This window comes from Cryptosporidium ryanae (genome assembly GCF_009792415.1).
Source record: "Cryptosporidium ryanae isolate 45019 chromosome Unknown contig_115, whole genome shotgun sequence".
Classification (NCBI taxonomy): domain Eukaryota; phylum Apicomplexa; class Conoidasida; order Eucoccidiorida; family Cryptosporidiidae; genus Cryptosporidium; species Cryptosporidium ryanae.
In genome coordinates this window covers 1-14,719 of record NW_027125538.1, presented here as the reverse complement: position 1 = coordinate 14,719, position 14,719 = coordinate 1, and the positions used below count along the sequence as shown (strand labels likewise).

Genomic DNA, 14,719 nt, shown 5'->3' with positions numbered 1-14,719 from the left:
TGAGGTTTGTTGATTTTCCGTTGTTGTTTTTAAGAAGATTTTTGCCAATTAGAAGATCATCTTTGAACTTATTCATAGACAAGAATACCGACCACTATTCTCCATTTGGGATACCTTTTTATTTCAAGAACATTGAGATTGTCATTTTTGATGCACTTGACGGGAAAAGGAAGAAGAGAAACAGCTTCTCTTTCGAGTACTTTGATGATAGTCACATGAATGAAGATAAGGATGGCGAGGTAGAAGCGGACGACAGTGCTTTTAAAGAGGGAAATGTAGTTAATATAGAGGGCGAGAGCAATCAGGTTTCGACGAGTACGAACGACTATATTAGTTGTGGCGAGCTCAAGGGGAGACGCAAGTATTTATTAGTGGCGAGGTTGGCAAAGGATTTTGAGCACAACAGCGGCAGTGTAAATAACGAATACAGCGTTGGCAACAATTCTCGCGGAATGAGTGGGGTTGTAAATGGCGATAGTGCGTCTTCCGAGTTTAATATAACGAGTATATCTAATGATGACGACAGTATAGCATCTTTGAGGAGTTACATATTCAAAAACAAGTCATTTGACTCCGACAAAGTTAGAATAGAGGGAAGCTTGGAGAACATAAATAAGGACAATAGAAGATTGAACCTCGGTAACATGAACGACTTTAATTCATGCAATAATGTGTTCATACTGGGAAATAGAAAAAGCGGTGGAGCGGAACTCGGAGAGAAAGGTAGCAATGACAACAGTGAGACGAGTGAGGAAGAGGATTATTTTGACGAGAATAATAGCTTGTATTTGGAGCAAAGTTTAATATCGCAAAAAAGAATACTGTTTGAATTACAAGAGGCGGATAGTGGCCAAATAATAGCAAATGGAGACATAAAGTGTTCAAAGTTAGTAGAAATTGCATGGAAGTCACTAACTAGCAGGGACGGCGATGATGAAAACTGGGATTTTGGCGTGAGCTATGGCAGAAGAACACCCGACACAGATATAATACAGGTACATGATACGACCTCAAACAGGACGATTTCAATACATAAATTTGTGAATGTGTCCATCAATCTGTACTATGTTGAGGGAGGACAATGGGGAGAGTTATCTATGTCTTTGGACAGGTCTTTTTGGGTTCAATATTTGAGACACGATTTATCTAAAGACATAATCATAGACTTGAGCGAGATTGGCGTTTTGAAGCGTGGGGAGAAGGCTGAAGGTGGTATTGAAATGACAAAAGTTGCAAATAAAGACGTGAGTGATGCGGAAGTGAGGAACAACGGAAGCATTGAGACGGAGAGCGACATTATAGAACCAAGATTCGTGAATGACACTCCTGGGAAAATAGTTATAAACGGCAGCGATACACAGATAAATTGGGAGTGGAGAGTGAATGCAACAGACAATGGTAGCAGCGGCACAAATGCAAACTACGTTCCTAAAAGAATACATCTTCATCTATTTGACCACTGTACAGACACCTTCTTGACTTCGCTCCACAGCGATATAACAGTTCCGAACAATGGAACATACGCCTGGTCTGTGGATATACCATTCATATCACAAAGATCGCCATCTAGAGACGTTTATTTAGTGATGTCGGTTAGCGTCGATGAAATACCTTCAAACATGAAAATAAGAGGTAGAATGATGGCGTCCAGACAGTTCAGATGCAAAAGGAGCAATGGTGTTAACCATACCAGTTCGGAAGGTGACTTGTCTAGAGCGAACACAAAAAACGCGAGTGAGTGCATTGGAGGGAGCAGCAGAAGTAGCGTGTTTAATAAGCAAGTAATCGTGGCGGTGTCCAATTCGTTTAAAGTCATAAGACTAACGACACTGAGCGAGTTTGAGATGTTATACGCAACGTTTTGCAGAACGTTTGGGTTGGAGATGGAGGTCGTTACATATAATGACTTGTTGAAGTATGGGTTTCACGTTTCAAAGAACAATTTAAGGATTTGTGAGAACATAAGAAGACCTGTGCCCTCAGAGACGAATCAGGGAGGCACATATTGTCCTGGACAGTATATAATAAGTTCAAAGGCGTTGGCAGTAAGAATAGGCGACAACTACGATTTAAACAAGAGCGATAAGGATGTGGAGAACTACATGTTTTTGAAGTCTCAGAGAAAATACATAGATGTAATAGAGAACTGCACGTTAAATTATTCAACATACTGGTGGTTGTCGTCTCCAGACAGATTTTTGTTGAAAAATGGCATTATACTCGATACGAGCATCTTTTTACCTTTGACCATAAGGATAATAACCTTATTCAAAATAGACCTAATGATGTTGTACATGCGCAATTTGTCGATAAAAGGAGTGGTGAGCAGATTCAAGAGGCGTCTTTTAGTGTTTAACGGGTGCGATTCCGGGAGCAGCCAAGACCTTTACTTGGGAGAGGGTGACTTCGGTGGGGGTTGCAGGAGGACGATAAACATATCTTCGGGTTTGCTGGTGCACTCGAACTACTCAACAGTCTACAGAAGAAGGTCGACGTGGAGATCCGGAAAGTTGAATTCATGGAGGATCATACTAAGCTTTATAAATTTGAGAGATCGCAAAAGTACTAAAAATGGCAATTTGGACTATATTGCTGGCAGTGAAAACTATAAAAATCCCGACAACTTTAACGGCGAGACCAGCGACAACGGCAGGTTAACGAGCAAAATTAGCAGGGAGCTGAAGAGTGTGAATAAGTCAAAAAGACGTTGGTCGAATGCCTTAGTGTCGCTAAGGCTCGCTCAGCTCAGGAATTCGCCGGAAAAGCTGTTTAGCGACAACGGGACTTCGAGAGGGGGATACGGAGCAATTGGCAAAGGGGACGACAACTGTGCCCTGGATGACCACAGAGACGGGGGTGATTCAAACGGTCTGCTGAGCGGGAGCACCTGCAGGTATTTGGAATTGACGGATAGCAGTTGCACTGAGGCTGGCAGTGGAACGGGCGGAGACGCTAACTTGACTGAGCGCAGAAGAGCGAGCACAGGGAACGAAGGGGGGTGTATGCTTCACGGCTACAGTATAGGGTACGGTGGAATACTCGTTCCGCTTTATATAGCGAACATAAAGCAAAGACAGGAGATGATACGTGAAATGTGGTATAAATTGCAGTTTTCAACCTTTCCCGTGGTGTTAAAGACGGTTATATATGGATTTCAGCTGACATTGCTGTCTATATTTCCAATCACGTGTATAATACTAACTTTGCTGTACAATTATTTGTCCACACAAACAATATCAAGGCCTCACACATACATAAGTGCCAAATATATATCTGACATAGTGTTCAATCCGAGATGGGACTTCTTCATGTCAATTTCCTTTCCAGTTCCGCACTTGATGCTGGTATCTTTTCTGCACTTGTTGATTATAAACATAACTTTTGTATCTTCAAATACATCGCATTCAACAAAAACGTCGGTGGTTAGCACCAGTGGGAGTCCGGGCACTGGCAGAATGAGCAGACTTCACCATTATTGGATAAGGATACTGGTATTCCTTGAGGACATAGGGATGTTTGTGACTTTGTTTTCAACATTTTTGACGCTATTGGCAATATCAATGTTCTTTTTGTGGTTTTTGCTGGGGTCTTTGATCAACTCGGACAACATACTGCCGTATGTAGTTATGCTGCTCGCACTTGGATTCGTAATAGTTAGTTTGTGGAACAACTTTACGTCGTCTAGGGGAATAGTTGACAAGTTTATAGCGGAGAACCTGCAGTCTTTGATTTCAATAGCGCTTGGTCATTGGTTCGAGGCCACAAATCAAAGCTACAGCATCCTTAGTGGGAGCGCAGGCAGCGACGGTCCGGACGCACCCGGCTCAAACGGCTCTCTTTTGTTTTCCGATCCGAATGACTTGAGGTCCAAAGTGTCTGACAGGCTCCAGTGCGAGATATTGAGCAACAGGCGTGTTTGGTCCAAACACATATTGGATCAGCACAAGTCGGCATCCGGTTCGAGCAACCCAGGCAACAGCAGCAGCGACAGGAGATGCACGGAGCAAGACTACGCGGACGGGTCAGCGGAACTGAGACACAGCACCAAGATGTCTAAGGTGCACGACTTAAGGTCCCGGTCGTCTTCGTTTTCGACTCTGACGGACTGTTGCGACATGTACAGCCTGAGGTGGGAGTACATGAAAATAAGTCCCGCGAGGAGCAAGCGTTTGTTCAAGTTGTCCAAAAACAGCGAGATAACCGGCGTAGACGAGACGATGAGCATATACTATGGCATGAGACTGGCAACAAAGAAGGACGTTTTGCTGAATAGCGGCAAGGTGAACGGTTTACTGGGCGAGTTGGACGTGGTTCTGTTGAGGGACGGAATAAAGTACGGCTCGAAGCACGGCTACAAGGTAAGGGACTTTTCGGAGAAGGACAACAATTGGTATAAATTTGCACTGGTCAAGATCCCTATATTTCCCACGGGCAGTGCGCTTTCGGACGAGGCCAAGGTCAAATTGATATTTGATTTTTTCGACGTTGACCGGGACGGCTATTTGAACAAGAAGGAGATGCTTCAGTGGATAATTAACTTGAGTTACGACGAGAGGTACTTTGTGAACGGAGAAAACACAAAATACGGCGACATCGTCGAGTACATCAACTCCACTTTTAGCTTAAACGTGGACGAAAGAAATGGCTTCGTGATTGACGACTTGGTCGCGATTTACTCGTTTTCTCCCGGCAGTGTCAACGCAGACTACGAGAAGATAGTCCCGGTTTCCAACTATTCCAGTGGGAGTGCGGAGGTCGGGGGCGGCGCCCACGGGGTTTCTCCCGAGTCAAACGGCCTCGAGGGCGAGAAAGAGCCGGATGCGGAGGACAGTGGCAGCGGCGACGGACTGGTGCTCGCTGGGAACTGCCTCGACGAGGAGGAGTACGACGACGAATTTGGAGATCGCATATTTAAGTTAGGTGGGAGCGCGCCGGACACGGGTCTTGAAGAAGGCGGCACTCATTCCTCGCTGCTCGACCGAAGGGGCTATTTGTGGGCAGACTTGCTGTCGAACGAGGACAACAATATCGCTTACAGGGCGGAAAGCAGACGCGGTAGCAGAACGACAGAAACAAGGGTTGTGGCGACGGACCTGAACGACCTGAAGCTGACCAGGGTGGGGAGAACAAGGCCGAACCGTGACGTGGCTGTGGGCGGGAAAGGGGGGCCCAGGGCCAAAGGAAAGCACAACAAGTTCCAGCAGCTCAGGGAAGTCAACGTTCAAAAGCTCAAGTACATATTCACGTTCGCGACCAGGAACTTGAAAACCCCCGACATAGAAACTGCATTGAAGGACATACACTCCCTGGCTTACAAGGTGTTTGAAGCCCAGATAGCGCTGCTGATTCCCATATTCGGCGCGAAGAACGTGCTGTCGCGCGGGAGTTCCTCCGGGTGTTTGAGGGAGGAGCACGTTGCCTGCGTCAGAAACGAAGTTGAGGAGGAGTTCGCGGGGAGTGGTGTGGTTAACGCGGACTCGAAGAGGGCATCAGCGCCCGCTCTGGGAAGCAGGAGTCTCCACCAGGCGTCCTCCCAGCTGCTGTCCTCATTCTCGTCAGCCTCCTTCGTGAATCTGGGCGGCGCGGGTGGGGGACTTGGGGACGGCGGATCCTACGCGAAGGGCTCCAGCAACCAGAACCTGGCCAGTTTGTTGAGTTTCCCGGGCAGGAGTCAGCGGAGACAGAGCAGTTGCGCCGGCTCGCCGGGCACCGACGGCGCAAACGGTGGCTCGGGCGCGAGGGAGGAGGACACGGTGAAGTTTTTGCAGCTGATGAGGATACTGCACAACGAGATAAGACAAGATATCTGGCTGCTGTTTGGGCACATATTAGGGAAGCTGTTTAACGACAACAGAGTCAAGAACGGAGCCAACCACTTTTTGGACACGATGTACCCGAAACTGGTCAGGAGAAAGGCGGCCAGAATAGTCAACATATTTTACGGCCCGTCCCTGAGCGAGTTGTCCGCGTCCATACACGAATACTTCGCTTCCGCGCCACCAAAAACGGCGGCCCAGGTCGTGGATGCGCTTAAGGAGTACAGAGTCGAGAACCAAAGGAACGTGAGGGACACGCTTGACATCATATCGCAGTCCCAGGGGAACGCATCCGTGCAGTTCCAGGTGTCCTTGATCACAAAGGCGCTTTACGCCCTGAGTCTGCTGAAGGACAACGACGTCGAGATGCTGACGGTGGACATACCCTGGAAGAAGTCCCGCGCCTTGATAGCAGAGGAGGTTCTGATACTGCCCAAGAACCGCCAGGGGATGAAGCTGATTCTGGAATCGATACAGATAGTTCTACGGCGAGTCAACTCCATCACGGGCGCAAACGCGGGGGGCGGTGGTGTGGGGGCGTTGGGGGACAGCGCCAGCGCTGACGGAGGTGAGAGCGGTGCAGGGAGGAGGCAGGGCAGGGGCGGCGGCACCGGGAGTCTGGACCTGCTGCAGAGCAACCTAATGGACGGCAGATTCGCGGAGGAGGCAAGCGACGGCGCGATGGCCAACAACGAATTCACCGAGGCCACCCTAGAGCAGGTTATACAAACAATAGTGTCCAGGTACTTGTGGATGGACTCGTTCATATTTCTGATCAGACTGTGCGGAATCAATTTGTCCACGGACAGACTCCCGAGCGTGACTTACGACAATTCCGCGAGCATTACCAACTTGAATTACGTCGAGGAGAGGAACCTGGAACACGTGAAGAACGTGTTCACTAAGCTGAGCAACGGGAGCGGCTTTTTGCCCGTCGAGCTGTCGGACCTGGCGGTACAGACCCTGACCGACAAGTGCCTGAACTTCTCCGGGCTACTCGTGGCCATGAACTTTTTGGGTCTGATAAGCGACAACATGTTCCTGCTGGGCAGCGGAAACCCGGCAGAGAAGCTGAGCGAAATGGGCCTCTCCGGCAGCAACGTCGTGAGCGTGAACAGGGATTCGGGCGCGGCGGGCAGGGATGACGGGCGCCTGCCCGAGGACCTGCTGCCCGGCGGAGAGGCCGCGGCCCTGGCGACGGAGAAGACGTGCAACTATGGCGAGTTGCTGGACTGGACGCTCTTGAGCGGCATCAGGGGCATACCGGACGACATGGTAAAGGACTTCAGGAGTATCGCGATGCTCAGATGCGGCTTCATCGGCAGGTCGCAGCTGCACGACTACATAAGGCAGCACAGGAAACTGTACATCGCCGAGGCAGCAGCCCGCGCGGACGCGCAGCAGCCCGCCGGAAGGGACTGCTTCGAGGAGATGGCGAGGGAGGGCGGCGGCGGACCAGCCGACTTTAACATTTCGTTTGACATATTCGATGTCGCTCTGACCACGCTGGGCTTCTCGAGCCACAAGTTACAGAGCCGCGTCCTGTGGCTGCTGCTTTGTTTAAACGCGAGCTTGGACGGCACCCAGCTGTTCGTGAGCGCCAGACTGGCGAGGGACTTCGTAATTATGTTGTATCTGCGGCCCAGGTACAAGCACGGTGGCGGAGCGGGCGGACGCGGCGAGGCCGAGACGGCCGGGGGCGCCGCCGGACACGACAACGTGAGCGGCGGGGTGGGCACCGGCCAGCGACTGGGCTCGTCCTACAGGTCCTCGATGTTAGACCCGAGCTTTCAGCAGTGCAAGGACCTGGACGCGCAGGACGTGGAGTGCTACGGCGGCTACTTCACGTACGAGATGCTGAGGAGGTTCCTGGTTCTTGCGAAGATAAGCCTCCCCGACAACGGAGTCGGGGCGATGTGGGAGAGTCTGCCCAAGGACCCCCTGGACATAACGGACTTCATGCAGCCCCTAAAGAGCGCGGGCCCGCGAGGGTGCGACCCGGCGGGCGGGCGCGGCGGGGGCGCCGACCTCAGAAGAGAGGTAAGACTGACGAGGAAGAAGAGCCTTGGGGACATATTCAGGAAGAGGCCCGTTGCTGCGACATGGAGCCCGGACTCCCTTGACGGGTGCGGGGGAGAGGGAGGCGGCGCCGCGGAGCTCAACGGCGAGGGCGTCGGGGGGGGGCTCAGCCGCAGCAGCAGTGGCTGCGGGGACAGCCCGGGGACCGAGGGCCTGAGGACGGAGAGAGAGCCGTGTTACTTGAGGATATTTATGGACCGGACGGGGATGGACCCGATGGAGGGGGCGCTGGTGAGCATAGGCACGGTTAGGCGCCTGGTGCCCAAGAAGCTGATGACCGGTCTGTGGCCGGAGGCGATAAAGGTTTTGTTGAACATAGGGCTGCACCTGGAGAAGTCCGACTTGTCAATAATGGAGGCAACGTCCAGGTGTTTGGAGTACAGCAACAGGTACGGTCTGATCAGACCGGGCGACGCGGTTTCGATACTCGCGGCCCTGAGCAAGGAGGGGCTATCGTTTGACTTGCTGTGCGAGCTGCTGAACAACATGAGAATACAGCTGCCGGTGAGGGATGTGAAGAGGATGTTCGACCTGATGGATCTGAACCAGGACAAGTCCCTCGACCTGCAGGAGCTGCTCGACGGCTTTGAGGTGCTGTTTGGCTTGTTTCTGCCCAAGCTGGTCCACGTCCACGTCGGCCTTAGCTACGAGAGACAGAGCATAATCATCGTCGCGGTATCCACCGCACTCCTTTTGTTTTGCGCCTTCGTCGGGATCGCCATCAAGACGTTCGAGGGGATGAGGAACGAGCTGAGCACCGCGGTCCAGTCCGTCCTGGCGATTGTGGGCGCCGTCGGTCTTCAGACGGGGGCTTCCAAGGACAGCAGCGAGATAGAGGAAAGGATGAAGGAGAGGATAGAGGACATCATGGGCGGTGATATAGACACCTCGGGTTCCCAGATTGAGGGTGTCGGCGACAAGGGTTGCCTGGCCTCCGGCGAGCTGCCTCGCGGAGGCGGAGGCGGAGGCAGGAGCAGCCTCGCCCTCACCGACAAGGGAACGATACTCAGAGTGAGCTATGCTCACTCGCGCAACGCGCTTTCCTCCGCCCCGGGCGACCCCAGGCCCTGCGCCACCTTCTACTGCAACGACCACGTGCACCTGGAACCCGTGTTTTACTGCGCCAAGGGGGTCGTCAGCCAGCGGAGCGGCTCCTTCCCGCCCGGGAATCTGAGCGTCGTGTGGTCGATCAAGCCGGGCCTGCCCAAGTACACGGGTTTGACGTTCAACACCAAGACCGGAGTGATCAAGGGCACCATTCCCCTTTACTTCGACACCAAAAAGAAAGAGTACATCAAGAGAAACACCATCAGCGACTTGAACAAGTACCTTAGGATCATCAGCAACTCGGGCGGGGCCGCTCTCCCCGGCGGCGGCTCGTCCAGGCTCCTGCTCAGGAAGGCGTCCAACATTGGCCCCACCTCAGGCAACGGTAAGTCCTCCAGAGTTGCGATCTTCAGGAGACTCTCCTCCTCCGCGGGAGGCAGCAACGACGCCCGGTGTGGAGCGGAGTGCGAGGACGACGCAGAGGGCGCTCAGGCCGGCCCCAGCGGCCGCATCGACTCGGACCTGAGCTGCGGAGGCGGCGACGAGTGCCTGTTTGACCTGTGCGGCGGCGCCGACCGCGAAAACCGTGACAACACAAACGCCTTGCTCTCCCATAACAACCAATTTATTCACATGAACAAGCAGATATTCAACGTCTACTGCACCATAGGCGAACTCAACGAGAAGATTGTGTACAAAACTAGAGTTACCTTCCAGATACTCCCCGGGCCTAGGAAGTGACCGCGCGCAGGCGGCTCCACTACGGACCCCGGAACAACAATGCGTATTCTATTATCCCCATCCTAAATACCATCCTATCTATCCATATGAAGTTGGCGGAGCCGGCCGGACGGCTTAAATTCGCTCTTTCGGTAACGCCGAACGCGACGGGACTCAGTTTCCCGCTCCCCAAGTACAGGTCCTTCCTCTTGATATAAAAGAGCGTCACGTGGCACGTGTCGTACTCAAAGTACTTTTCCAGGCCGTACTTCGAGAGCACACCGTCTATTCTACTCAGTATCGGGTCCACGTACATTTTTCTCGTACAGCTGTCCAGCTTTACGCCAGAGTAGAGCCCGCCGTTGATTTTGGCGCCCTTGCGAGGACTGCCCGCGCTCAGGCTATGGTTCTCGTATATGTATATGTTGTCCATATCCAGGTACAGGCCGAACGGCTTTAAACTCGTATTTATGACTACGCTCCTGCTGTCGTACAAATCTAGTTTGTTGGCGTCCACGGGAACGGCGTCGTGGCTTCCCGGGAGCGACAACAGGGCCTTCCCGCCGAATTCATTTATGACCTCCTTGAGTATTATCGCGCACATCCTCCTGTTCAGCCTCGTGTTCCTCGTTAGACTTATGTGCAAACCTATGTCTATGTTGGCTTCCCTCGCCAGGTTCACCCCCCCATTTCCGAACAGCTTCCCGACATCTATGCGGCCGCTGCATTCGAACAGCGTGTATATTTTCGGATCGTAAGCATTCACCTTCTCGTTGTAATAGTTGCTCCTGTAAACGCTCAGCAGCAGCTCCACAGACCTCTTCACGTACAGCTCGCTGTTGCTCAAATGAACGCCGTTTGCGGCGTCCCCAAACAACAGCATGTTCTTGCCGAATACGTCCTCGTAGTCCAATCTTAAGAACAGTATGCATGTATAGTATTCGCGAATTTTGGTCTCCGCGTTCCTGCCGTGGTCGCACCTCCTCCGGCCGCTCCTGCACGCTCCCGTCACCATCTCTGTCTTCTCAATGCCCTCTCCGTCTCCCGACCTGCTTCTTTTGACCAGCGACTTGATCGCGTTTATACCGTCCTCGTCATCTTTGTCCATCCCGTGCCTTGCGGAGCCAAACTGAGGTCAAGTCGGGCCGGGCCGGGCCGAGCGGGCGCGGAGGGAGCAGTTCAAACTCAACCTGCATTCGCTGGATGCGCCACGTCCGCACCGGAGAGTCCGCCACTCCTGCTCCTCTCTCCTCGCACCATTGCGGTCGCGCAGACCTGTCCGACTCCTTCGCCTGGCTGCTTCCGTTGCCAGAAGGCCCGTGTTTTCGTTGCTGGGGTTTACCGCCCCCGCGTCATCCCTTCCGAGGACCATCTCAAACTCGTGTCAGGGCCGTTAAAAGGCGTCCCGCTCCCAGGTCCGGGTTAGCCCTACGCAAGGAGTGATATCGTTACAAGTGACGCTTAGCGGATGTGCGATTACTGCTAGTTGAAAACTACACCAATTCCTTATTCTGTTATTCTATTGTTTATAGTTTAACGGTAATTTCTGGGGCCCGTAAGGGCTACTCAATGAATCCAATGTATCTTATAACCCTCGCTCTCCCCTGTCCCCCGCTCCTACTCTTTGTCGGCGTCTCACCTCCTTTTGTGTTCTCTGCGAGCGGGTTTCGTCTCTCCGGCCGGAGCCCCCGCGTCCCCACAAACCGGTCCGTGCGTGCGGTGTGAAGACTTTGTGTAGGTATTTCATGTGGACAACTCGGGTTCATGACTCATAGGCGAAAGCAGGCGGGCCGGCGTCATGCATGCATGCGACACCAGAGAACCCACACAACAGGTCACAGGACCGCGGCGCGGCCAACAGACAATCAATCAAAGGACAACAGGAACGGGGAGGCCGAGGACAGTAGGCTAAGAGAAACGGCGAGAGAAGGGGTTAGCGATACGTTGGTTTTACAGTCTAGGAGTGACGAAACTCCCCAAACAATTTCATTTGGTACAACTACCAAGCTGGAGCGGCACGGCAATCTTTAGTAAAAGGCGAAAGATTGATACGAGATACCACCCCAGTACGGCGTGCCCGGTAACACTAAAGGTAGTCCAGGAATATTTTCCAGACACGTTGCTATGATGGGTGTCAAATGGGCGGCAAGTCATGGGTTGTTGGCACTAGTGTCCCTTTCCGTGAAAAAGCGTTGAACTTTGCGTTTAAATACGGGTAATAGCTATATTATTCAATTAGGAGGGTAAAGGTTGGCGCGCGTAGGTGGACCAAGCCTTGCGCGCGGGCGAGTCGGAGGCTGAATTACAATGGCGGCACGGACAGCGCAGTTTGTAAGTGACAGTGATAGTCAGGGTCTGACGGAGAGCGAGGCTTGAGCGGAGTGGCAGTTTTGATTAACTGAGGGAGTTTCCTCCAAAAGCGAAGTTGGTTTGAACATTAGAAATGGAATTAGACTAGAAACAGAAAATAGGGCAGCGAGAGAGTGAGAGAGAAAAAGAGGACAGAGCGTTAGTGCGTTGTATTTTACACTAGTAAAGTTGCGGACACAAACAGGCTCGTGTAACAAATTAAGGTTTTTGCGCAATCAAATTGACCAGGTGAGCGCAGGTTGCAGAAATTTGTGTATTTTCATCGCTAGAGCACTGTCCGGCGTTGATCTAGTGACAAAAGGTCGCAATTCGTTATATACGCATTAAAGAATGAAGGAGGAGTATGATAAGTTGGTTGAGAAAACAAGGAAGCTAATAGGAGAAGTAAGGGGTCGCGAGAAGGAGATTAGTCAGGTCATTAAGGATGACCGCTACAGCTATGACAGTGAATTGTTGGGTCTTTTGTCAGAGTTGGAAAATGCAATCTCTATAGATTCAAGTACGGGGAACGATATAGGAGAGCATTTAAAATTGTTATTAAAAAGAACAGCACTGCATAGCGAAGTATCTGATATAGTGATCAAGGGCTTTCCAGAGCTGATATTTGATATAATTGCTGAAGCGAGTTTAACAGATAAAATAAGCACGAACAATGTGGGTTTCAATAAAATTGAATGCAATGAAAGCAGGAGCATTTGCAATTGCCTATTTTTGATTGCAAGATTAGTTGAACTTCCATATTTCTACAGCTACTTTGCAACTTATTGGCTAGAGGTGAAGAGGAGGAAGGAACTGGATATTTTGTTGGAGAGCGTGCTGGCGTTTCTGGAAAATAAAGGCTGTGGTAGTAGAGAAGAAGTGCTGCACAGTTCAAAGTGTTTAATGACCACTATACTGTTGTGGGAAAGAGTGTCTCCAATTAGGAATTACCTGAAGAACAATGAATTATTGTTTGAAATAATGGAAAGATTTATGATTGGTATTAATAGATTCGAAAGTAGTACGATTAAATATTTATTTGTGAGACTGTACTCTAATTTACTTGAGTTGAATGAGAATGGTAGGTTGATGTTGTATCAGGAACATAATTTGAGGGACTATTCAATTCAAGTACAAATAGGTAAATTTGTTGAATTAAAAGACGACAGCAACTTCAACTCATTGGATATATATCTGCAGTACTTTATATTTAGGCATCCAGTAATTGACTCGTTTGAATTGTTACTAAATAAAGGATTATGCTGGAGCAACTCTATGGGAGAGAATGGTTTAGAAAATAACTACTCGAGTGGTATTTTAAAAATTTATCACGAAAAAGTGATAGATGAGATTACCAGAACGGTGATGTCAAGTATACTAACATGTAGTTCACTAATATTTCTGGAAAATATCACAAACGGACTTCAAGTATACCACTCGGTTTTGCAAGAAATTAAACGGAAATACTTTGATAAGTACCACGACTTTAACATAATAAGACTTTATTTGGACAATACAATAGATAGCAAATCATTGCTTGGGAATTGGGTAGTTGGGGACAAACCTGGTGAATTTAAATGGGAACACGGAGTGTTATCTTTGTGTTTAATTAGAGGCGATTGGCTATTGGTAGAAAACATTCAGGACGCACCGAAGGATGTAATAGTTAAATTAAACGAGATAAGTGAGGTCATAAACAGAGATATATTTGTGAGTAAAAATAACTTTGGACTTTTTTCAGAATCTATAGGTGATAACTACTTTGAGATAATTGAAATAAACAAGAGAGTTAAAGTACACCCAAATTTTAGAATATTTTCGAGTTGCATAACAACAAAAAGCAATTGCTGTGACGGTAAGGAGGATGAATTAAATAAAAGAATGTTTTTTGGCGTTAGCAGTAATGATTACATAAGCAGTGACGTAACCAAGTTGCTAAATTTGAATAAATGGAACTACTGTATTATTCCAACGCCAACAATAGACGAGTTAACAAAAGGCCTTGAACTTTACCATAGTAACTTAAATGTAATTAAAGAGAATTTGTTAGGCAGTTTTCAACGCATAATTAATCTCATTAGCAACTCTGAAAGCTATTTTGGCGTCAACTACAATAAATATCTAAATATAAGAAAACCATCATGCAAGGATTTTTTCAAGGGTTGCACAAGCATTTCAAGAGTGATATTTGGGAATCCAGATGCCTTTTGTGACAGTAATTATCAAAGCAACTACTTAAGCGAGAGGAATAGAATGAAAATTTCTTTTTTATTTTCAAGTGTACTTCTGGATCATATACCATTAAAAAGTTATAAGAGAAGACTTCAAATAGAAATATTTAACTGTTTTGGGATAAACAGTAAGGAATCAGAACACTGCATCGACAATAATAAATTTAGCATTCACTTTAGTGGCAATGAAAATATATCCAACATGCATAACAGTACGATTAATATCGTAAACAGGGATCTAAGTATAGACATAAATGTTTCTTTGACTTGCAAGAGCGATGATGCTAGTGAAAAGGTGATCAACGTAAAAAGTCAAGTTACTCCTACTTGTTATACCTTTACTACAGTGCATTCAAATATCATGTATAAAATAATTAATTCTATATACAACGGAGAAAATATATTGCTTGTTGGTGATACAGGTACTGGAAAGACAACGATTATACAGCAGTTACATCATATGTTATTCGGTAATGG

At 49.2% G+C, this 14,719-nt stretch overlaps 3 protein-coding genes across 3 annotated transcripts; 2 read left to right on the top strand and 1 right to left on the bottom strand.

The window, feature by feature from the left end:
* Window positions 1-35: 35 nt before the first annotated feature.
* On the top strand, window positions 36-9,683 carry FG386_000247 (uncharacterized protein; the record flags this gene model as incomplete). The annotated part of the gene is made up of 3 exons (XM_067339401.1): window positions 36-7,732; window positions 7,850-8,906; window positions 9,090-9,683. Coding segments are annotated over 3 exons (9,348 nt in total), but the record flags the coding sequence as incomplete, so codon positions are not given.
* A 74-nt stretch (window positions 9,684-9,757) lies between these two features.
* FG386_000246 (uncharacterized protein) lies at window positions 9,758-10,770 on the bottom strand (the record flags this gene model as incomplete). Its single annotated transcript, XM_067339400.1, has 2 exons — window positions 9,758-9,761; window positions 9,860-10,770. The coding sequence occupies 2 exons, from the start codon at window positions 10,768-10,770 to the stop codon at window positions 9,758-9,760; spliced, it is 915 nt and encodes a 304-aa protein (XP_067197499.1).
* A 1,592-nt stretch (window positions 10,771-12,362) lies between these two features.
* Window positions 12,363-14,484, top strand: FG386_000245 (uncharacterized protein; the record flags this gene model as incomplete). Its single annotated transcript, XM_067339399.1, has 3 exons — window positions 12,363-13,092; window positions 13,153-14,454; window positions 14,477-14,484. The coding sequence occupies 3 exons, from the start codon at window positions 12,363-12,365 to the stop codon at window positions 14,482-14,484; spliced, it is 2,040 nt and encodes a 679-aa protein (XP_067197498.1).
* Window positions 14,485-14,719: the final 235 nt, after the last annotated feature.